General features: G+C 61.2%; 1 protein-coding gene across 7 annotated transcripts in view; it reads right to left on the bottom strand.

The window, feature by feature from the left end:
* Positions 1 to 34: 34 nt before the first annotated feature.
* Positions 35 to 22,636, bottom strand: part of Grm4 (glutamate metabotropic receptor 4) — a 93,652-nt gene continuing 71,050 nt past the window's right edge. For 5 of the 7 annotated variants that reach the window (XM_078020175.1, XM_078020176.1, XM_078020174.1 and 2 more), the window contains 5 exons: positions 16,756 to 16,956; positions 16,425 to 16,561; positions 12,468 to 13,403; positions 6,161 to 6,407; positions 35 to 974 (listed from right to left, as the gene is read on the bottom strand). In XM_078020175.1, coding sequence (XP_077876301.1) covers positions 925 to 974; positions 6,161 to 6,407; positions 12,468 to 13,403; positions 16,425 to 16,561; positions 16,756 to 16,956 — 1,571 coding nt within the window. In that variant the 3' untranslated portion in view covers positions 35 to 924. Of the gene's footprint in view, positions 975 to 5,697; positions 5,756 to 6,160; positions 6,408 to 12,467; positions 13,404 to 16,424; positions 16,562 to 16,755; positions 16,957 to 22,636 lie in introns of all 7 variants that reach the window. The other 2 variants (XM_078020178.1, XM_078020177.1) reach the window with 2 other exon arrangements.

Below are 22,636 nucleotides of genomic sequence, written 5' to 3'. Positions count from 1 at the left end.
CCCACTGCAGGGCCCTTAGCGGATGGAGCCCAGGTGCAAAACCATGTGTTTATTTTTATTAGAAATGTTCTTGGTATAAAAACAATCATGCGCTACACATTGTCATCAGTAACCATCACCAGACACCCAGGCACTGAACTCCGTGTTGTCGGCAGGAGGGGCAGGCGGGCAGGCGGGCAGGACACGTGGCAGACAGGCGGGGGCAGGCGGGCAGGCTGCGGGCCACAGGGACACACACAGAGGCCACCAGGAGGACGCAGCACTTCGCAACACACTCGAGATTTGTTTTTGTTTTGGCTTTTTTGTGTTTTGATTTTTTTTTCCTTTTTTTTTTCTCTTTTGGACATGGAAGATTTTGTGGATCAGAAAAGGATGGTGGGGTGGGGGACTGGAGGAGAATGACAGGGACAGGAAAAAAAATGCATAAGAAGTGACATGGGGGGACAGAGAGGGAAGCCAGAGGAGCAGGACAGAGCAGATGGGGGGCAGAAAGAGAAGGTAGAGAAGCAACTGAGAACCCAGGTGACAGGGACGAGCAGAGGGAACAATGGCGATACCAGAGAATGAAGAGGAGGGGACAGAGGCAGACTGAGAAGTCACCAACAGGACAGATGAGGCAGTGGAGGGAGAACAGCGCTGGGCCCCAGGATCTGAGCCCCTGTGCTTCAGGCCGGGCGGCGACAGTCCAGGACGCAGGCTCTCCCGTGGCCCGAAGCAGCCCCGCCTGCCAGCCACCTCTGGTCGCCACCCTGGCTTGCCCAGGCTGCCCAGTAGTGATGGCTGGGGGCTCTGCTGTTGTCAGCACCAAGCCACGTACATGGGCACCATGGCAGGCAGGACCCCGCTGGGCCCTCAGGAGCAGCTCTGGCTGGGTGCCCATCCCCGTGGGGCGTGGCTCCTAGGCCGCTTGGCTCCGCAGCTGAGCTAGATGGCATGGTTGGTGTATGTGACGTAGGTCTGTTTGGTGGCCAGAGCTGGAAGGAGAGACCAGAGAGGGTCAAGGGTCAGGGGCCGCCTTCCTCAGCCATCCTTCCACACAGCGCCCTGCTCACCACCCAGGCCCCAGGCCCCCAGCTCCGGCCCCCCTGCCACGGACCTCCTGCTGACCCTGACCCCGCTCCCAGCGCCAGGTCCACTGTCCCCGCAGGGTGCCCTCCTTCACACCCCTGCCCAGGCAGGGCTGCTGTCCTGAGGACCTCCTGCCTCACTAACCCGCCTCCACTGTGGAGGCCACCGAGACACTGTCACTGCCCGGCCCCACCACATACTGACGTCATGATCTTAGTGGTGCAGCTGTGTGACCTTGAACTCCTGCAGAGGGGAAGTCTTGCAGAAAATAACCACAGGCGCTGTGGGAGAGCACGTGTGAGGAGTGTCCCTTAAACACGGGGGCAGTGGCAGGAGGAGTAAAAACCAGAGGGCTCCTCGCTCTAGCAGAAATAGCCTCAGAACTGAAGTGGCCCTCCGCCCCAGGGAATTGCAGGGCCCCGGCCCTGGGCCTCTGCCTTTCCATTTCTTGGCGCCCCGTCCCCTCCTCCAGTCTTGAGACCTCTTTGTCCGCCTGTCACTCTTCTACCCCACAACTGGGGATGGCCTGGACCTCTGGGTGTCTCCTGTTTCCTGGCCACAGCCCCCGGGGCCCTCTCCCCACAGATCCTAGTCCAGTGTCAGCTCTAAAGCCAGATGTTGACCTGAGTGTCCCCTGCCATACTGGAGGACAGAACTCACAGCGCCTAGTGAGAAGGCCAAAGAAGTGCCACCCCATTTGACAGAGGAGAAACTGAGGCCAGAGGAGCAAGGATTCCGGCCAGACTTCAGCTTTGTCCTGTCCCTCCAGGGTTCAGGCTCTGTCTCAGTGGTTAGTCACCAGGGGCAGCACTGCTGCCCGCTGAGGGGCTGTCTGCAGGCTCTGAAGGAAGAAGCTGCCCTGACCCTCTGCTGGGCTCTTGTCAGCTTGGAAGAGAAAGCACACCTGCCAGCTGAGGAGGGGGACATCTGGCCTAGAGAAGAGGAAGCCCGGAGACCAGTGTGCTGGTCTGCAAGGCGTCCCCAGTGCGCGCGCCTGCCTGCCTTCCCTGGGGGATGCGTTACCCAGCCTCCCTGGCAGCGAAGTGGGGCCTCCCGTGGCTACAGTCTCACAAATAAGATGAGGGAAGGGACTTTGTGCAAACTTCTAACTAAAGCAGAGTGTGTCCCCTGGACTTCCTCTTTTCCCATCTTAGAATGGACACTGTGGTCAGCTAGCCTCAACCCACTGGGAGCCAAAAGAATAAGATGGAAGGAACCTGGGCCCCACTCCGGCCCCCATCAGGTACATTTAGGTCACAGAGAAACAAACATCGGTCTGATTTGAGTCTCTGTTCTGTCCTGGGACCTTTTTGTCATAGCAGCTTAACCAAATGAGTACAGGCAGCACTGCTGTGTCCACGGGGCCCATCGTGTGTGGAGGGGAAGGGGCGAGCTGGGGCTACCACGGGAACAGCAGGGAGGCAGGAGGACCAGATTCCAGCCTGGCTGGAGGAAGAGCTCTCTCCTGGCCAGAGCTGGGAGCGTGCCTGTCACGGCAATGTTCAAGCAGAGGATGAACAGTCACCGTCCGCCCCCCTGCTTGGCTGGGTCTGTACCCTACCTGCAGCGAGAGCGAGTGCAGTGGCCCCTTTTGCTGAGGCTTCTTTTCCTGAGGGGCTGCCAACCACCTCCTCCACCCCTCCCAAGCCCCCATGGTCAGAAAGAGCCTGTGGCTGGCTCTGCCAACCCTCGCAGCAGGCCTGGCCACTGAGAAGCGGCCCCCCAGGGTGGGCTCCGTCACCCCTGGGTGAACTGAGAAAATTGAGTTTCCAAACCTGTAAAGCCCTCCAGCAGCTCCTGGCTCACAGGTGAGAGAAAAGCTCAGCAGCATCTAGACCCCTGTGCAGGGGACGCCAGCTGAGCCTGCTTCACCAGGACAGAGGGACAGCTAGGCTTTCCCCATGGTGTCCTCTAGAAAGGCCAGTTCACGGGCTCTGGCACCTGGGGGAGGTAGCCCTCAGCTACAAGTCAGGGCCTGAGTCCCCCAGGTGAGCCTCAGTCTCACCAGCCAGAAAATGGGAGCCGTGTGTCCACTTGGGCCCCTGAGCTCCACGCAAAGCTCAAAGAGAGTCCGCCCAGGAGCTGGGGGACCTGGCCAGCCCTGGCGTCGCCACAGCATCTGCCAAAGGCCATATATCAAAGTGACCCTCTCAGATCTGCACTTTGCCCATCTGTAAATGGGTGATGATAAACCCTATGGCTGGCCAGCAGCCAAGGGTGGATTAGACCCTCCAGAGCCTACAGAACGCTGGGCAGAGGGCAGGGCAAGAGGCCACACTGACAATGGGCACAGTGACACTGTGGAGCATCTTCAGGAGAGTGAAGGGGCAGGGGTGTAGCAGGGGGCCATAGCCACCCCTGACTGATAACTGGCCTCCTTGCTGTTCTCTAGGAACTGGAGGCTCAGATGACAATTAGCTGGTGGCACAAGGTGTGAGCTGACAGTCCCCATTTGTCGCCCCATGTCCCCGCGCCCAATCTGCCTGCAATCAGGCCCTCAATTATTTATTCTGTTGTTTGTTTAAAGATACGCAGCCTGCCAGTGACAGAGTGAAAAATGTCCCTGCTCCACAAAAGTGACACCTCCCCTCTCCTGCTCGAACTCCCCTGGTCTGGCTGTCCCAGGAATCCGTCGCTGGGTGCCTACGTGACCCCTGTCACTGCACTGAGAGACAGCAAGGGCCAGGGCACCTCAGCCTCCATGGCAGGGTGCCAGCTCTCAGCCGTCCCCCGCAGGAGCAGGGACCAGGATGCTGCCCCCACTTCAGGCGACCAGCCAAGCAGACGCAAGGACAATGTCAGTGTTGGGCCATCACAGCTCTCCTGAAGGCCCCTGCCTTCGACAGTCCCCTCTGGCTGTCACAGCACCATTACTGTCCCCTTCTGGGAACGGCTCTCAGGAGCACTGGGGTGAAGCCCACAGGCACAGCAGGTCCTGCCCCGGCACAGGCTCAGGGCCTGGGACGGACAAGTCTCCGGGTGGGCAGGAAGGGCTCTGCCTCTGGGCCCTTCCTGGCTAGGCCTGGGGAGGGCTTGGCAAGGGGATGCTGGGATGTCCACATCCAGGTGGACATGGAAGGCCAGAGCGGAAGTCTTGTGAGGACGCTCTGCCCTTTCCCATCTTGGTATAGAGAGCCAGGGAGGTATCTGAGGGGAGGCCCAGGGTCACAGTGGGGGTAAGGAAGGGTAGGACTGGAGGGAACCAGACTCATGAGGGTATCAATCAAAGGGGTGATGTCAGGAGCCAGGCATACTGCTCCACACAGAAGGTGGGGACCACAGACAGGGAGGCCTCGTGAGTCAGAGCCAAGGAAAAGACACCACAGTGGGGTCTGCTAGTCGCCATCTTGCTGTGTGACTTCAGGAGAGCCATACACCCTCTCTGAGCCTCAACTCAGGATCAAACCTCTTGCCCAACCAGGGCGTCTCAGGACCTGTGAAGATCACTCAGTGGGGAAAGGACTCTTGAGTGTGAAAAGCCCCATTTGGAAGTGGAGGAGACTTGCCTCCCTTTCAGTTACGATTTATTCTGTCAAAGCACTAAACCTGGCTGAGGAGGGAAGGAAGGTGCTTCATCCAGGGTCTCGGGATGGGCCCTGCAGGAGGTGCTGCCCCACCCAGACAGCCCGGGCGGAAGGTCTCCTGTTTCTCCCAACCGTGAGGTGAATCACCAACCAAGGGCCTCCTCTCTCAAGCTGGGCTCAGGGCCTCCTCAGGGTCCAGCCCACGCCCCAGCTAAGCAACTTAGCAAGATGGCATCTCAAAATTTAAAATAAAAAGGGCTGGGGGTGTGGCTTGGTAGTTAAGCACCCAGGTCCAATCCCTGGTACCCAAAAAAGGTCACTTCTGGACCTTCCCCAGCACTAGAGGGAGGGAGCCCAGGGCCTCTTCCCAGGTCCCCCAGGGTGGAAACCTGTGGGAAGAAGGGCTCTTGACCCCGGCCCGGCAAAAGCCTCCCAAGACTTGAGTGGGGGCGGGTGCAGAAGGAGCTGCATTTGGGCCACTTTCAGGTCCAGGGAGGGAGCCAAGGCCTGCAGAGGATCCAGGTGACCACAGCCACCTCTCTGTTCCACACGGCCCCAGAGCAGCTGGGAGTGAGGCCTGGGGAGGCCCTGTGGCTGCGTGGGCAGAGGACCCCATCTGTCTGAGAAGGCAGAGGCAGCAGGTGGCTCGGTGACCCTCCCCTCCTGGTCCTCATCTGTAAACACATGATGTCAAGTGCCGCCTTCCGGGTGCCTGCAGGACAGGAGCATCAGGGACTAGGCATGGCCCAACTACGGGGACCTGTCCTGCCAGGTCCTTGCACCCCGCCCCCGCTCCTGGCTGCCCCTGCTCCCCACACCGAGAGCCGAGGGCCGGCTCCACCAGGAAGAGAGACACCGCTGCCTCCCTCTGCAGCCCTTCACTGGGGCGCCCTGGGGAACGAGGTCCCTGCTGCCCTCCCTCCGGTCATCCTGGGTCTGCGGCTCAGGTTCTGCGACTCAGGCGTCTGGTCCTGGAGAGAAACTCACACACACCCGGCAAGCATGACCTGCCCCTGCTGAGCCTCCTGACAACCCCCTGGGTCACACTGCCACCTGAGAACTTCAGCCTCTGTAGGTCCCAAAGCCCAGCCCGCCCCTCACTCACCTGTCCTGGCCGGCCCATGTCCTGGGTCCCCATCTCTCAGGGCCCTGCTAGGGGGCTGCTGGACAAAGCCAAGTGGGGTGTTACAGCTGCTCTGGCACCAGAGCCCCTCCCAGGTCACCAAACGGCCAGTGGCAGGGCCCCCCTGAGCAACCCGTCCTCCCTGAGGCACTGGAAGGGCAATTCCGGGATCCCACTGCCAGCATCACCACCACTAGAAGGGGGCGGGCAGCACAGGGTTCAGGGGACTCTGCTCCCCCAAGGCCACCAGGATGGGCGAGACAGCACGGGCTTCAGCCTGGTGCCCAAGCTCTCCCTGAGCCCCCTATGGACTGGTGCTCGTCTGTGGCCTGGGGGTGCTCCGAGTGTCCCCAGAGATGGCAACCAGGGACCATGGCCAGGAGCGCCTCCCCAGAAGAGGCGGGGCTGGGCGGGTCCCGGGGCCGGGGCCAGGGCAGCCACTCACCTGGGGCCTCAAGGTTCTCGCAGAGCTCGGACTTGGCCTCCCCATTGGGACGGAAGTTGCCCTTCTGCGTGAACTTGTTAGACATGGTGGCAGCGGTGACGACGGCTTTGAGGCTGCGCTTGCGCTTGGGCACGTTCTGCTCCGGGTGGAAGAGGATGATGTAGACCTTGGGCATGTAGAGCATTCCCAGGGACACGGAGGCGCTCAGGCTCACTGAGACCGTCAGCGTCGTCGTTTGGATGTACAGCTGCAGGTGGCCGGGTGGCAGCATCAGAGCCAGCTCTGCCAGGGCCTCCCGGCCCGGACCCTGCCCAGGACCCACGTGGTGTCTGCTTCAGGGGACAGACCTGCCTGTGTCTGCTGGCTTCAGGCAGCTGGACTTTAGACCAGAGTTCCTGGACTCCAACCTGGTCTCCAGCTGTGATCACGGGCAAGTCAGGTCCTTGTGCCCTACGGGGACCATGATCCCAGCACTCGCCCCTCAGGGCTGTTGGGTGAAGCTCCTGACCTAACACTAAGCGTGGGAACCCTGCCAGGCAGGTGAGCGCACGGCGTTGCCACAGCTGCATTCTAGCTGGGGGACATCCTTGAGGAGGGCCTCTCATGGGACCACGCTGACCTTCTCAGGAATGGTCCCCCGAACAGGGCAGAGGGTGACAACCACCTGTTGGTACCTTGAAATGACTCCCAGTGGCCGTGCCATCGCCTGCACACCAGCCCCTCATTCAGTGACTGTCCCTCTCCCCAAGTGCCAGCCTGGGAGAGCAGGCCCTTGGCATGGGACCCACGGCACCCGGCACAATACAGCGGTGGCAGCACAGTCAAAGCTCATTTCACGCTCGTGTGCCAGCGCTAACGGTGACAGATGTTTAGTGAAATGAAAGCCCATTAATCTGGGTGTTGAGTAATCCGTTCTTCAATAGTGGCGCTTTCCAGGCAGGCTGGTGGGCCCAGCAGCACCCCACCCCGGCCTGGGGTTCCCTCCAGGGCTCCAGGCCTCAACCGCCCTCTGGCCTCTCAGCCAGGACGGCGCCAGGGGAGACCCAAGCTGCGTCTCCCAGGTCCAGGGGTGGAGGAGGCCGAGCGTCCCCATCCTCAGATCAGATGGCCCACGCCCTGCCCAGGGCTGCCTCCCCAGGAAGGCTTCCCGGCCCTCAGGGATACCTTCACTTGCACCCAGACCAGCAGTGGGGGACACAGCTCTGGACTGGCTTCCTGAGGTCATGGGCCCTGGCCCCATCGGTGGCCCCTGGGGATAGGGGCCAGATGTCCCACTGTCATACTCCTCCCTGTGACCTGTCCCCAGCCTCACAAGCACCTCATGACACTGGAACCAAAGGCCTGCCTTCCCAGCCACCCCTCCCAGAGGTCTGAGTGTCTAAGAGGAGAGTTGTCCTCTCGGGTCTCAGTGTCTTCATCTGTACCAGGGTGACAGCACCGACCCAACCATGAGGTTACCCAAGCACAGATGGCGAGGCCACACGGAACCTGCTCTAAGTAGTCACAGGTGCCGAGACCTGCAGGCCTGGCACACAGCCTCGATGCCCCCATGCCCAGGAGATAGCAGCCCTCAACTCCCTGTGTCTGCTGGCAGCTCGGCCCGGACGCAGCCAGGCTCCATCAGGGAGGCGGGTGGAGAGGCTGTTCCACTGTTCTGCACAGAGCCACAGTCACAGTCACAGTCACATTCGTCTGTCCCCCAGTAAGCATGTGCCCCCAGACACAGACAGGCAAGCCCCAGTCCTTACCCGCCATCCACGCTCACCCCAGCACAGAGCTCCCTTCCTGGCAGGACAGGGCAGGACAGGCCAGGGATGACCAGGTGGCCCTGGGGGACAGGTTCCTGAGGAGGATCACAGACCACTGGAGACCTGGCAGCCTGAGAACAGCTTTGTCATCTGGGTCTTCCCTCTCAACTGGGAGGTCCCTGGGGTCAAACTGTGTCTCCCTCATTGAACTGGAGCTTCCCCGAGGGCAGGGCTGTCTTTGCTTTCACCTGGGGGCTCTTGGGCACAGGCTGTGTTCCAGGCCAGATGCCCATCTTACCCCCCTGCCTCCACCTCGCTGATGGAAGGGTTTGCACCTGGGCCCATAGGAGCCTGCAAGGCTGGGATGGAGCCTCTCTCTGGGCAGAGTGAGCCTGCAGCAGACGCTGTGTTAGGGGTTGGGGCTGGGCTCCAGGTGCCACTCTGCCCTGGCCTATGCGGTGCTGAGCAAGTCTGCCCCACTCTCTGAGCACAGCACCTCAACAGGCAGATCTGACTTCACGGGGACCGTTGCTAGGCAGGGCCCACAGTGGTTTAACGCCCTGTGAATTCTGAACCATTTCTGCACAAAGGGCCCTGAAAATGGTGCTAACCCTGAGCTGTAGTGGCGCTCTACACTGCTCTGTCCTCCAGCCCAAGAGCCTTCAGATGACAAAACACAGGAAAGGCACAAAGAGACCAAACAGAGCAAAGGCGCTCTGTAACCTGTTGGGCCCGGTATGAGCCCTCCAGGCTCCCTTAGCCACCCCAGCTCTGCCTGCCCCAGCTTCTCTCCCTGCCCCAGCACCTGGCACCCCCCCTGCACCCCTGGAGCCTGCCTTGGGCTCGGCGTTGTTTCTGGCATCCCTGTATGAAGGTGCACGTGGTCACCAGGAGGTGGTGGCAGGTGAACCCTTCTCAGAGAAGCAATGGGCCCACAGAACCCAGCAGCCACCCCTAAGGGAATGCATCCAGGCACCAGGAGGGTCCTAAGGCAGGCAGAAGGAGAGGCGGCCACTGGAGTGCGGTGATTTCAGCTCTCTCCCGCAGCTCATCCCCAGCCGGCTACACGCTGACCTCCACCATCCCCGGTCACACTCCACCTTCACGAGGAGCCCTGCACAATCCTCACCAGCCCCTGGCTCCCAGAGTGCAGGAGGTTGTCCACCCTGGACTTGGTGGAGGCAGGGGCACAGAAAGAGCAGCCATTGTGTAGATAATGTTTGTGGGTATCACGGGAGGCAGGGGGGGGTGGGGGGGGGACTGTGCCAGGGGCTGGACAAGGAGCTGAGCTCTGCTGCTCTCGGCTTCTTCCAGGGCACCCCCTGGGGACAAAGATTCTCAGAATCTGTATGAACCAGACCATAAGCCCACACACACCCTGGTTGGCTTCGCCACCACGTCCTGCCCCAACCTGGCTGAGCAGTCACCCGCGTGGTGGAGAAAGCCTGCTCAGGACGGCCCTGGTAATGCCCGGGGCTGCGGGGCTAAGCCCTGGAAATCCGGACTAATGCTGGGAAATCCGTCCGCCCGCTCAGCAGAGCAGCAAGACAGCTCCATTCCGCCAGCACCTGCGCTCCAGGGACAGGCCCGGTTCAGCCAGCACCCCCGGGACACACCACACTCCTTGCACTCGCTGTCACACTGCACACCTGTACTCCTGCACCTCTGAGCTCACATGTGCACACTCATGCCGCAGACACCCGCTACCCAGGTGCACTCCAGCACAGCTGTGCAGTCACCTGTGTGTACCCACTCACACCTGCACCCCCACACTTTTGCACATCTGCATGCAAATACACTTCTAGGAACACACACTCAATCTGCACACTTATACGCACACTGGCAGCTAGGAACCCCTCGGCACGCACACTGCCCAACTACGAGCACAAAAGGGCACACTCAGATCTGTCCACATACACTTCTGTACCTGTGTCACAACTCCTGACAACTGCCCCACCCCCCACTGACCCATACACACAAGAACATGCACACCCGTGGCCACACGTGCCGCTTGTATGGGGGCTTTTCCTAGCTCTGGTGCAAGTGACATGGCCCAGACACAGCCGGGAGGCTGCCTGAGCCTCTAAGAAGCCTGGGGCCTGAACCCATAGGGACTTCAGAGTGTATGTCCACCACCGTGCCACTCAGAGGCCCAGAGAGGGACTGGGTGGGTACCACGGCCCATGCCCCCATGGATGGAGCTGGACAGTCCACTCAAGTCTCTGTCCCTCTGTGGGACTGTGAAGGGTTCATCTTGGGCTCTTTCATGGTCAATGCTGAGGCAGCCTAAGGAAGAAGGCATCAGAGACGGGTGGGCAGCCTGGAGACGGGGAGGGGATGCTGGGCCCTCAGCCCGAGGCAGAGGGTCCTGAGACTTGGGATGACAGGAGCCCACTGGGGAGGGAGAGTGGCAGCAGTCGGGGATCGCAGGGGAGGAACGGGCTTCCCACCAGCTGCGGCCCCCATAGTCCTGGCTCCTCAAGGAGGCAGGAAGAGGCCTCTGGTGCTGCCCAGGGTGATTTCTCAAGCTGCAACTTCCTGGTGGGTGGGACCAGCCACCCAGCCAGCTCCAGGGACCTGGTGGGCACAGCGGGACATGGGGCCTATGCCTACTCCTGCCCTTAGCAAGGAGGGCCTCCCACAGTGGGGGCCACAGAGCTCAGTCCCACTGTGTGCTGGGGAGGCAGTGACCTGGCTCAGACACGGGGGCATGGCATCCCTCACTGAAGCCAAGCCTGGTCTCAGACCTCAGGCCACTCCCTGCCAGGCCCAAGGTCTGTGTCTTGGAGCTCCCAGTCCCCAAACCTGCCACCAGAAGACACACCACAGGTTTGCCTGAGCAAAGCCCAAGGGATTCTGGGTGAAGGATGAAGCTCTTGCCCTTGAGGGAAGGAAGTAGGCGCCTACCAAGGATGTCCCAGGGCTGTGAAAGTGTCCCAGGACTGCAGTGCAGGGGCAGTGGGGGTTGGAGGAGGGAGGGTCCTGAGCTAGACAGAGACAGCTCAAGTCCAGTTGTGCCATCTACTGGCTGTGTGATCTTGAGCAAGTCACTTTACCTCTCTGTGCCTATGTCTTGGTCTATAAGTGGGGGTGGTGATACTTACTCTTGCCAGCTGCAGTAGGGCCTCGTGGCACATGACAGGTACCCTGTCCATGGCAGTTTTGCAGTGCCTTTGTAAAGGCCAAGCATCCCCAAGAGCTCATGCCTAGGCCCCCAGCTTCATGCTAGTCCCCAGTTATGTCTCTACCTGAAGTCAACCCTCTCTCAGATGCTGATGTGACAGCTGCACCTGGACATGTGTAGGTGCCCTAAACTTGGCACGTCCAAAGGTCCCCAGATCCTGCCCCACACAGCTTCCTGTCACCTCCCCCTTCTTAGTGCACTGGAACTCTGTCCTCCCGGTCACTTGGACCAAAACCTTGGAGTCATCGCGACTCCTCCTGGGCTCCCGGGCATGAGCCACCAGAAGCTGCCACCTCTTCTCCAGACACCCAGACTCCCCTGCGTCTCGCCACTTCTGCTGCCATCACCTCCTGCCCCCCACCACAGCGACCTCCTCACAACCCTGCTCCCATCTCACCTGGTCAGGGCCCACCAGCAGCCAGCGTGCTCCTAACCCTGCACCAGGTGGCCAGGTGTGCCCTCCCTCGGGGCTCTCTGATTGCTCACAGGAGCCAGGTCCTACCCCCAGCCCCTGGGTCTTGCCATTGGCCTGTCGCCTCTCTGACCTGGTCCCTCGCCCTGCCCGCGTCCCCAGTCCCACTCCTTAGAGTCTGCACTCACTGTCTCACACTGTGACAGCGCCTGGGAGGACCACAGGAAGGCTCATGGTCCCACCTTATGGTGAAGAACCAGCCAGCAAGGCCGGCCGGCTTGCCCAGAGCCCACGTTCAGACGGGAGCCCAGGCCGGGAGCCAGGATCCTTGTGGACAGGGTGCCTGGCCTCAGCGGCTCCCAGCCCTTCCTAGTTACCCAGGCAGCGCCGGGCTTTGTGGGCAGAGTCCACGGGGGCCTCGGTGTGCAGACCTCAGGGGCCTCGGTGTGCAGACCTCAGGCCAGACAAACGGCCCTCAGCTGGCACTGCCAGGGCCCAGGCTGCTGGGCCTCAGGGCAGCTTGGGGCTGGCTAGAGAGGAAGCGAACCCCTGAGACACATCACATCTCCAAGGGACAGCAGGCCCAGAGGAAGATGGGGGGGTGTCCAGAAAGCACATGAATGGGGGTGCAGCACCCTCCGCTGATGAAGGGGAGGGGGAGGGGAAGGGAGGGCCAGGCAGGCAGGAGGGGGGGTGGAGGGAAGGGGACACAAAGAGGGAAGAAAGGAGAAGGATACAGAGGGAGAAGGTGGAGTGGCAGGAAAAGGGAAGGAAGAAGAGGAGGCAAGCCCAGAACCCCGGGGAAGGACTTGCACCCCAGAGAGAGTGGGCAGCAGGAAGCATGGGGGGCAGCCTGGGAAGCTGCCATGTCCCCATCCCCCACCAGCCCTCCATCCACCTCCTTCCCCCCTGCCCCCCCACCCTCCATCCACCCCCTCTCCCCCCCCGTCCCCCCTCACTCACCTTGTCCGCGGACTGCGAGGTGCCAAAGAAGATGGGGATGAAGGCCAGCCAGACGATGCAGGTGGTGTACATGGTGAAGCCGATGGGCTTGGCCTCGTTGAAGGTCTCGGGCACGCCTCGAGTCTTGATGGCGTACACGGTGCATGTGACCATGAGCAGCATGCTGTAGCCCAGCAGGCAGATGAGCGACAGGTCCGAGATGTCGCACTTGAGCACCCCCCTGGCGAAGCGGGGATCGAGCGTCCGCTGGTCCTGGAAGTCCACCACCGAGTGGGAGGGGTCCACAACGAACCACACGCAGATGCCCAGCAGCTGCAGGGAGATGAGGCTGAAGGTGATGGCCAGCTGCGAGGCGGGGCTGATGAAGCGCGGGGCGCTGACCGACCGCTTGCCCTGCTCGAAGATGCGGTAGATGCGGTTGGTCTTGGTGAGCAGCGCGGCGTAGCTGATGCTCATGCCCAGCCCCAGGAAGATTCGGCGCAGAGAGCAGGTGCCCAGGTCCGGCTCGGCGATCATCAGGAAGGTGGTGGCGTAGCATAGGAAGATGCCCGCCAGCAGCACATAGCTCAGCTCGCGGCCCGAGGCCTTGACGATGGGTGTGTCATTGTAGCGCACGAAGGTGACCACCACAAACAGTGTGGCAGCGATGCCCACCACAGCCAGGAAGAGGGGCAGCACTGCCCAGGGTGAGTCCCACTCGAGCTTGATGATGGGGATGGGCCGGCAGCCTGTGCGGTTCTCTGTGGGCCTCATGTCGTAGGGACAGGTCTTACAGGTGTAGCGATCCACCTGGTACTGGTACCCCGTGCAGGGCTCGCAGTGCCAGCAGCAGGGCATGCCCTTCACCGTCTTCTTCCGCTCGCCCGGCTGGCAGGGCAGGCTGCAGATGGAGCGGGGCAGCTGCTGCCCGCTCCCCGGCCAGTGCATCCTCTCTGTCTGGCAACAACAGCACCACAGAGTGGACCTCAGGACGTGCCACCCAGCGCCCCGCCCACCCCACAGGGCAGTGCCCCACACCTACATGGGACAATGAGTTGGCTCAAAATGCAGCTGCCTGGATCCCACCAGGACTCACTGCATCTGACAGCTGGATTTAAACAAACTCCAGGCAAGACACTGACCTGGGGGCTGCCCAAGTAACTCCAAAACTCTGAAGACTCCTATGGAGACACTGCGCCCAGAGAGCAGTAGTGACAACCTAGTGTCACATGGAGGCTCCACAGCAGGGCACAGAACTCAGGATCCTGATTCCCAGTCCCTGAGGCCTTGCCAGCAGCAGCGGCAGCACCCAGGAGCAGCACCCAGGGAAATATATGTTCAGCCCCACCCCATGGACCATCCCAGGTTCTGTGTTCCAGCAGGAACCCCCTAGCCCGTGATTGGCGGGCACTTCAGAGCAGGAGATGCGCTGCCCCAGCTCAGCCCCTGGCGCTTCCACCCAGTGGCAGAGGGAGCGGGCTGTGCAGAGAGTGAGGAGGAACCAGAATTTAACCAGAGGACGCTGGACGGGTGCCCAGGGGGTAGCGTTTCCTTACATCCTGCTCTAAATTAGCACTGCTCACATTCCACGTCTCTGGAGATACAAACGCTGGGAGCAAAGAAGTCACAGAGTGCTGTCGCGCCCTGCTGAAGGTGCCACAACATCTGGAAAGTAAACACGTGGCCCCAAAGAGCCGAAGAGGACCGCGCAGGGCAGAGGGAGCCCGACTGCCTCGGGGCCTGGTCAACGCGTTGCTCTAAAGCAGCAGCTGCCTGCCGGGGAGCTTGTTCCCCGGGGAGCCCAGCCGCCTGGCCCTGAGTGTTGGGGGGGGGGGTCCTGGAGAAACGTAGCCAGTGGTTTGGGGGCTGCTCAGAGGGTTTCGGAGCGGAGAAAAACAGCAGGGAGGTGGCAGGGAACCCAGAGCCGGCCTCGTGGCAGGTGGGAAGAGGTTATAAGAGGTTTGTTCTGTGGCTCTGGGCCTTATAAAATGTGTCACCCAAGTAGCCAGAGGGACAGCAGTGACCAGCACAGGGTCCTGGAGGAATGAAAAGGCCCTCATCATCCCTGCCCACTGAGCCCCCCTCAGGGGAAGACCTTCCTCCCAGCTCACAGGACCATGGTGGGTGTTCTGGAAACCTCTGTGGTTCCAGGGGAAAGGACAGCAGAGGTGGTCAAGTCCTAGGATCACGGTTCTGTGGCTAAGGGACTTCACAGCCCTGAACAGGACCTTGGCCTCTCGGGCCTTCGTTTTCTTATCTGACTCAGCCACAGCAGGTAGGACGGCACCTTGCCCCTTCTTACTTAAGGGCAGTCCCCTGGAAGTCTTCATGGGACAATTTTAATACTTCATGGAAACAGCAGCTCCGGGAAGACAGGACATTGCTGCCCTGGCTGCTGGAGAGATGGCCACACCTGGGCAGCCAGGCTCGGCTGTAACGAGAGGCCCTGGCTCAGCCCCTGGGGAAGACAGTGTCCGGTAGCAGAAGCCTCCCCCGCGGGTCCCAGAGGGCCCACAGTGCAGCCCAAACAAAGCCACCTAAGGAGAAAGCCAGCCAGGCCCAGCCAGCCCACGGCTCCAGCAGCTGACCGCCAGCCTCCAGGCAAGGGGGACCAAGGACCAGGAGGGCATCACGGGCTGGGCCAGGCTGGGATGGCCAGGCCAAGTGCAGAGGCTTGCATTGCTCGGGGAGGAGTCCAGGGCCACCTCCACAGACCCCTCCCTTCATCAACCAATCTGGGCAATGGGGACAATGACAGTGCCTACCTCGGAGCTGCCACCCTCATAGGAAGGCACCATGCTCAGGACAGCCCTGGTGCACACAGTGCTCAGGAAACCAGCAGCAGGCCTGCTCTGCCCTCTGCCCCCAGGGAGGCACCTCCATTGCCTGTCGGCTCCACCTTGCTGAGTGCCCCCATCCTGTTCTGTCTGTTCACAGCCAGGGGCCTCCTCACAGGAGGCTCTGGGTGCCTCTGGGAGAGCTCCCTTGCCTCCTTGGGGCTGGTTTTCCTGACCTGTGTCCTCTGGCCTAGAAGGGACTGCATGGTGCTGGGGGCTAGAGAGTGTCACAGGAGGACACGGGGACACCATGAAGCTCTCCCAGCATGGTCTCCTCAGTCTGGCCCTTTAAGGTGTCACACTGTGCCCACCAGAGCACAGCTCACCCCTTCACCCTTGCAGGGCAGTGACACGTCCACAGGGGTGTCCCTAAGGAAGGAACTGGAGGTATTTTCTCTTCCCAAACACACCTCTATTTCACAGATGGGGACACTGAGGGCTAGAGGTAAAGCCACCGCATTCCTGGGTCATTCTGTGAGCTGGGAAGGTGTGACTAGGAGAACCCAGAAAAATGACTGCCATCTAGCGTGGTTTGAAGGGATGGGGACTCACTCCCTGGCCACAGCCAATGCCAGAAACCCAGCACCTCTCTGTGCCCCACCAAGAGACTCCACCCTCTGTCCAGGCGCAGACTCCCAAGTGGCCCCTCCCGCCAAGCCTCTGGCCAGGTCTGCGTGTGTGAATTCCTCTCTCCAGAGCCCCCAGGCTCCCTTGGGGAGCAGCCTGGAAACCCCTGAGCCGTGGGAGAGGACAAGGCACAGAATGGCAGCAGAACTCCAGGCACTGCCGGGCACGGTGGCACACGCCTGTAATCCTAGTGGCTCCAGGGAGGTGAGATAGGAGGACCCCAAGTTCAAAGCCAGCCTCAGCACTGGTGAGGCCCTCAGCACCTCAGTGAGACCTGTCTCTAAATAAAATACAAATAGGGCTGGGGATGGGGCTCAGTGGTCAAGTGTCCCCGAGTCCAATCCCCCGTATTCACCCCCCCCCAAAATAAACTCCAGGCACCCTGTTCTATTTTGGGGTGCGGGCTGAAAGAGACCCTGGGAAGGAGGCCCGACTGGCAGCCACGCCCTCCCTTGGCGCCCGCCCACAGGTTGGGATGGCATGAGCCCCTACAGGCCCCTCCCGCCCCGCTTACTCGGAGGTGGAGGTGGTCGGTCCAGGAGCCAATGACCTTGTACTCGGCAGAGCCGTTGCGCAGCTGGTACTGGTAGATATCATAGCGCCCAGGGGCATCTCCATTCTCATTGAAGGTCACGGGGTTCCCTGCGATGCCTGTGGGTGGGGTGTCTCGCTGAGCCTCTACATAGAGGCGGAGACATCTCTGGGAGGCCCCTCCGTGGAACATCTCGGGGTCCCTCCTCCTGGAGGTAACTGAGGAGACTCCCATTTCCAACCCAGGAGCCCCAGGACTCCTTCCCGCGGCCCAGGACCCCGGGGTTGAGCAGCGCCCTGCGCCACGCCCCCACCTGAGAAGTTGACGTTTCGGATGTACTTAAGCAGCTGGGTGCCATCCACAGGGTCCATGCGGGGGCAGAGCCCCACGCGACCAGGACACAGGTCTCGGTGCATGGCGTGCAGCGCGTGGCCCATGGCATACACAGCGTCGATCACAAACTGCACCTTCCCCTCCTGTTCGTATGCCGAGTCCTGCCCGATGCGCTCGCGATCTGCAACGAGACCCCCAGGACGGGGCGCCTGTGAGCCCCCCATCTCACAGTGGAACCAGAGTGGCCGTTGGGGCCTGGAGGGGCGGCCCAGCCAGTCCATGCACACATCAGGGCTTGCTCTGCCACCCCCGGAGCTGGTCCTGCAGGGGCACCAAGGAGATGAGAGGGTGCACTGTCCTGCCACAGCACCACTCACGGCTGGGTTCCCCGGGACCCCAGAACAGCCAGGACGCCCCATCACCTGCCACCCTGTAGCTATGGAGCAGCTACACGGCTCAGGCTAGGGAACGGCCAGGACAGGGCTGTGCCTGTCACAAAGAAGAGCCATGCTCCCAAAGCAGCTCACCATGGACAGCCTCTGCAGCTAGAGGACACCAAGCTCACCTCAGGCTGCAGGTGGGGACACAGAGGCCCAGTGAGACTGTCTGGTCTCCTGATGCTCTCAGTGGTTTCCAGCCATTCCAAACACCTGAGTCACCATCATCCCCAGACACTCCATCTCCACCTCAGTAACAGCCTCCCCCAGGAGCCAGGGTGGGAGAACTTGGCAAAATGGGGAACGGCCTCCATCACCCCCTCACTCAACTGCCACAGCCCTCCAGGCCTCGAGACTCTGACCTGTCCTCGGTGCCCACCCAAGCTCTGCAGCATGGCTGTGTGACGCTCCTGTGCCAGGAGCCATGCATGAAATGTGCAAGTCCCAAATCGACATGGAAGCCATTGGGCAGGACAGTCTGGTGTTGGAAATGCCCAGCGCAGCTGTCCCTGCTGGTTTGAGACCGACCGCCCACTACATGTGACTTCCTACTCCGCTCAGCCAGGCTCAGCACTTCACTGGACCCACTAGAGCCACACAGCCCAACGGCCTCTCAGAGGTGGGTGTGGCTTCCAAGATGCCCACAACCTGTTGACTGCTGGTCACCACCAAGCAAGGCTCCACCCCTGAAGCCTATTCCTGCGCTGGATGCTCTGTCAATCAAGAGCCAGAGCAGCTGCCGGTTGTCCAGCTCGGCTCCTGTGGGCCCGCAGGACCTCTCAGGCCATCTTCCCTTTTAAGTCTAACTTCTGGCTCTTATTTCTTTACTAATTATTCCAGATTTTCTTTTTCTCAGGTGGTTCACACCTTCTGAGCAGGAAACTATTCCGGTGGGGTGCTGGCCACCCTGCGATACTCCTGGGCTGCCAGAGGCCTCTGGGTCCTTGTCAGTAGAAAGAGGATCATCACTGCCCCAGAGGCATGAGGCTGCAGTGGGGTGAGGTACAGAAACACTGGGCACAGAGTGGACGGCCAGCATGTAATGCTGCATGCAAATAGTCACAAGGGAGGCTTCTGAAGTGGCCACGGGGTCCCTGGGCTGGAGCAGCACAGGAGGTCTCCTGGAGAAGGAGGTGGCTCTGGCAGGGGCCCCAACAACTAGCACTCCCAGCTCCCAACGAGCACCTGCCACAGGCCAGGCCTGGGCTGGGTGGCGACGGGCTTTAGCTCCCAACAATGCTATGACCTGGGTCATGGACCCCCCAGAGAGAGGGGGAAACGGAGGCCCAGAGAAGCTGGCAACGCTGCGGCAGTGCGCGGAGCGGGATCTGGACACGGGCACTCCTGCCTGAGCCTGTACACCACGCTAGACAGGGAGGGGTGGCAGCAGGTGGGGAAAGCAGGAGAGGAAGGCTGGGGTCACCAAGGAGAGGACACGAGGGCAGGAAGACAAGAGGAGGGGGACAGAGCCCCAGGGAAGCCTGGCTTCACTCCCAAGGCCACAGCCTCTGCACACTGCCCGGCCCACAGTCTCCTCTCAAGGACAGAAGAAGGAAATTGACCTTCATAAGCCTCACCCCCAGCTCCCAGGGGGGCCAGGTTGGCACTAGGCCCTGATTCCCTGGGGATTCCAGAAGTCACTGTGTCCGTCTCCTGCCTGGGACATCTCAGAGGTAGATCCAGGGTGCAGATCTCCCACTGCCTTTCCCTGTGACCTACCCACCATCCAACCCCCCACACCAGGAAGGACAGTCACCACCCACAGCCCCGGAACAGGGCTGACTGGCCTGTGGCACATCACCCTTCGGCCAGCCTGGTCACTCGGTTTAACCTGCCGGCCAGGAGCCCACACCCTGCCCGGCCAAGCTCAGGTTAGACATTCACAGATGGCCAGGTGGATGTTAGAAATTGGAACGACCCCTGTGACCCCAGCTCCCCTGGAAGGAGGCAGAGACGGGGAGACGGGGAGACGGGAAGTGCAAGGCCAACCCAGCAAGACCTTGTCTCAAAAAATAAAAGAAGGCTGGGGATGTAGCTCAGTCGGTCAAGCACCCCTGGGGTCAACTCCCCGAGCTGCAAAGAAGAGACAGACATAAATAAATATCAGACTCGCCATGCTGGGGCCAGGGGTCACCTGCCCCACTGTCATTTTACATCCAAGAAGACCGAGGCCTGGAGAGGGAAGCCCCGGTCACGCGGCCAGGGAGCTGGGCTCTGGCCACTGCTGAGTGCTCCCAGCTTCCAGACCCCACCCTGCCTCCCTCAGGCCGCATCTGACCCGAGGCCTCTTTCTGATGTGTCTCTGGGAGCTCAGCAGCACTATTTCTAGGTCAAGCACAAACAGAAGGGGACGAGCATGAGACACATTCTCCAGCTTCTCCATCTGCCTCTCTGTCCAAGGCCTCTGACCCCGGGTTCTGAAGAGCCAAGAGAGAAAGAAAAGGGCCAACTGTGCCCAAAGGGCAGGGTCCCTTGGGAAGCAACTCCTGCAGACAGGCCCGACCCCATGTGCACCCCGACCCCCAGCCCCAGCACTCGCTCCGGCAGCTCCCACCACACCCGACTCAGCAGAGAAGAGATCAATTATTAAGCAGGGACAGAGCGGGAGGCTGCGGCCACTGCAGGAAGAAGACAGCACTCTCCCAAGGCCAAGGACACAGAGGCTGGCTCCCCTCTGGGGAGATGTAGCTCCCCCACTAAGCCGGCCTGGGCCTCTCCCTGGTTGCCCTCCCAGGTCCCTCCTCAGAGGACCCCACCGAAGCATCCATTCCTGGGTCCCTCCAGGTCTCTTGCTGGGCTCACAAAGCCACCAGGGTTGCTGCTGGAGGGTGGGCATCCCCCAGGGGCATCCTTGCCAAGAAGGCGCTCCCCCCCTGGGGTGGCTCCTGCAAAATGGGGTCCGGGGTCCTGCAGACCCTCAGCAGCCTCGCGCCCGGCCTCCTAGTGGTGCGGCCCAGGGACCCTGGAGACCTCTGCACAGCTGCCCGCCTTGTCCTGACTGTCTCGAGGTTGACCCTGTTACACTGACAACCAGGGGGCAGTGAGGTGCCCTGCAAAGGGGACACCAAGCCATGAGCACGCATATTCTCTCCCTCCCTCCCTCCCTCTCTCTCTCCCCCCCCACCCAATGCCCTCTCTCAAATGGCAGCTTGGACCCCAGGCCCGGGGCCCCTCATCTGCACCCCCCAGGACCCAACAGTGTCAGGCGAAGTGCACTCCCATGGTGAGGCCAAGGGGAGGGAATTTGAACCCAAATCTCTTGACTCCAAAGGAGTCCACTTCCTGAACAGCCCCCGCCCTGCCCCGGCCCCTCCCCTGGGGTCCAGGCCCTGCCCCTGCCTGGCCAGGCTTCAGGGGGGTGAAGGAGCACTGGCAGGTCCAGAGGCGGTAGGCAGCAGTGGAGGGAGGGGCCTAGAACATTCCCTCCCGCGGGCAGGTGGGGTCCTGGAGAAGGGCAGCTCTGGGAAGGAGCACGACTCGCATATCTGAGAGCTATTGAGGGAGATAAATTCAAGACACATGGCGGCACTGACAGCAGCAACAGTTTGAAGATGTCCTAATTGTGTCCCGGGGCACAGTGAGGCAGAGATGCGTTTGGCTCTGCCACGGGTGACAGCCAGCCGGGGAACCATCGGGAGGATTTTCTCCGTCAAACCCTGGAGCTGTGGTTACTACGGTGACTGCAGCCTTTGTCTGCAGGTTGTAAATTGTAATTGAAATGAGTTTTCAAGGTTGAAATAATCAGAGCCCTCCCTGTCTCCCCCTCACCTCCCCACGGCTCCCTGGCCAGCCGCGGTCTGCACGCAGGGGCCTCGCACCAGGTACACAAAACAGCCACCCAGACGCACGTCCTCACATCCACGCATGCAGAGTAGCCAATGCACGAACCAGCACACATTTACGGAAGTCATACACACAACATGGCAGGTGTCTCATTTGGGAAGGGAAGGTCGCCAAACCAGGTGGGGGTCGGTCCCGCTGGGGACCTCCAGGAGATTGTGCAGAGGGCACCTCAGGGTCACCCCATCTGGTCAGATTCAGGCCTCCAGGAGCATCAAGCCCACTCATACCACAGGGTGTGAGGGCTGGGGTCCTGGGGACAGTGGCAGGGGACTGACAGCATCTGCATAAACACATGCATGCTCCTGAGTGAGACCAGATGTAGATGGTGCACACGCCACACACATCTACACACACGAACCTGCCCCTATAAACACACACACACACACACACACACACACACACACACACACACACACACACACCAGTTTTTGTCCCTTGAGAAAATATCCAGAGAGCAGGTCCAGGGCCCGGGGTGTCCCCAGGAGACCAGCTATGGGATCCTGGCCAAGCAGCGGTCTCCTGAGGCCTCTGTGTCCTCCGCAGACGTGAGGCCCAGGTGGTAACACTGGCCTTGAGGGGTTGCTCGCGACTGAGGGAGACGAGGAGGTGGCCCCCAGAGCCACACCTGTGCCCAGACAGCTCCCCTCGCCCCCCACTCTTTCCTGTTGGAAGATGCCCAGTCTCTGAGGCCAGCCTCCCGCCGTGGCTCCCCGCCCCGTCCTGTGCAGCTGGCGCAGGCTGGCCCCAGTGCTGACCCACATGGCCTGACATGAGATGGGTGCCCAGTGGCCTGCACAGAGGGGCAGAGGGGCGCCTCCCTCCTCCCCACCCACCTCCTGCCGCGGCTGAGCCGTCCTCCCGCCCCCTGACCCACCAGGGCATTCTGAAGGCCCCTGCAGTCCTGCTCCTGAGGCCACGATCACTGTCACCTGATCCTGCCCAGGATTCCCAGAAGTCCCCAGCCAGGGATCCCGGCCGGTCACCTCCTGCTCTCGGCGACACACCACGGCTTCTGGGGGTCCCTCCCTGGACCCTGGGCATCTCCAAGCCACGCAGCCCCTCCTTCATCCCCAGCTCTGTCCCCCAAACTCATCCCCAGATCCATACCAACTCCCTCCTGTCCCAGGGCATGCTGGACCCCAGCGTCTGGGGGGACAGCTGGCACACACGGGGTGGCCATTTCATGAGGAAATGGAAGCGCAGGAAGGTGACACGGTATGCCCAGCGGAGGCCCGACCTGGCGGCCAGGGGCTCACGGTCAAGCCCAGGGGCTCTGTGGGCAGAGCCGGCTTCTCAACCTGGAGCCAGCTGCAACCATTAGGGTGTAAATGACCCTGTGGGTCCCGAGAGTACGACCCAGGATGACAAGGTGGCTTCAGAGCTCCAGCCCCAGCTCTGACGGTGACTCTGACAGTGACTGCAAATGATCACTTCAGCAGAGAGGTGGGGACTTTGGAGCTGGTGGAAGACACTTCAGGACCCCCTCAAAATGAAACCGTGAACCTTCTGGATCCTCCCAAAACACCTGGGTCCCCAAAGACTCTGACCCCAGGGATCCATCCCCAGATGCCCACGGACCCC

This window comes from Ictidomys tridecemlineatus, chromosome 8 (assembly GCF_052094955.1).
Source record: "Ictidomys tridecemlineatus isolate mIctTri1 chromosome 8, mIctTri1.hap1, whole genome shotgun sequence".
NCBI classification, from domain to species: domain Eukaryota; kingdom Metazoa; phylum Chordata; class Mammalia; order Rodentia; family Sciuridae; genus Ictidomys; species Ictidomys tridecemlineatus.
This window is presented reverse-complemented; position numbering and strand designations above follow the sequence as displayed.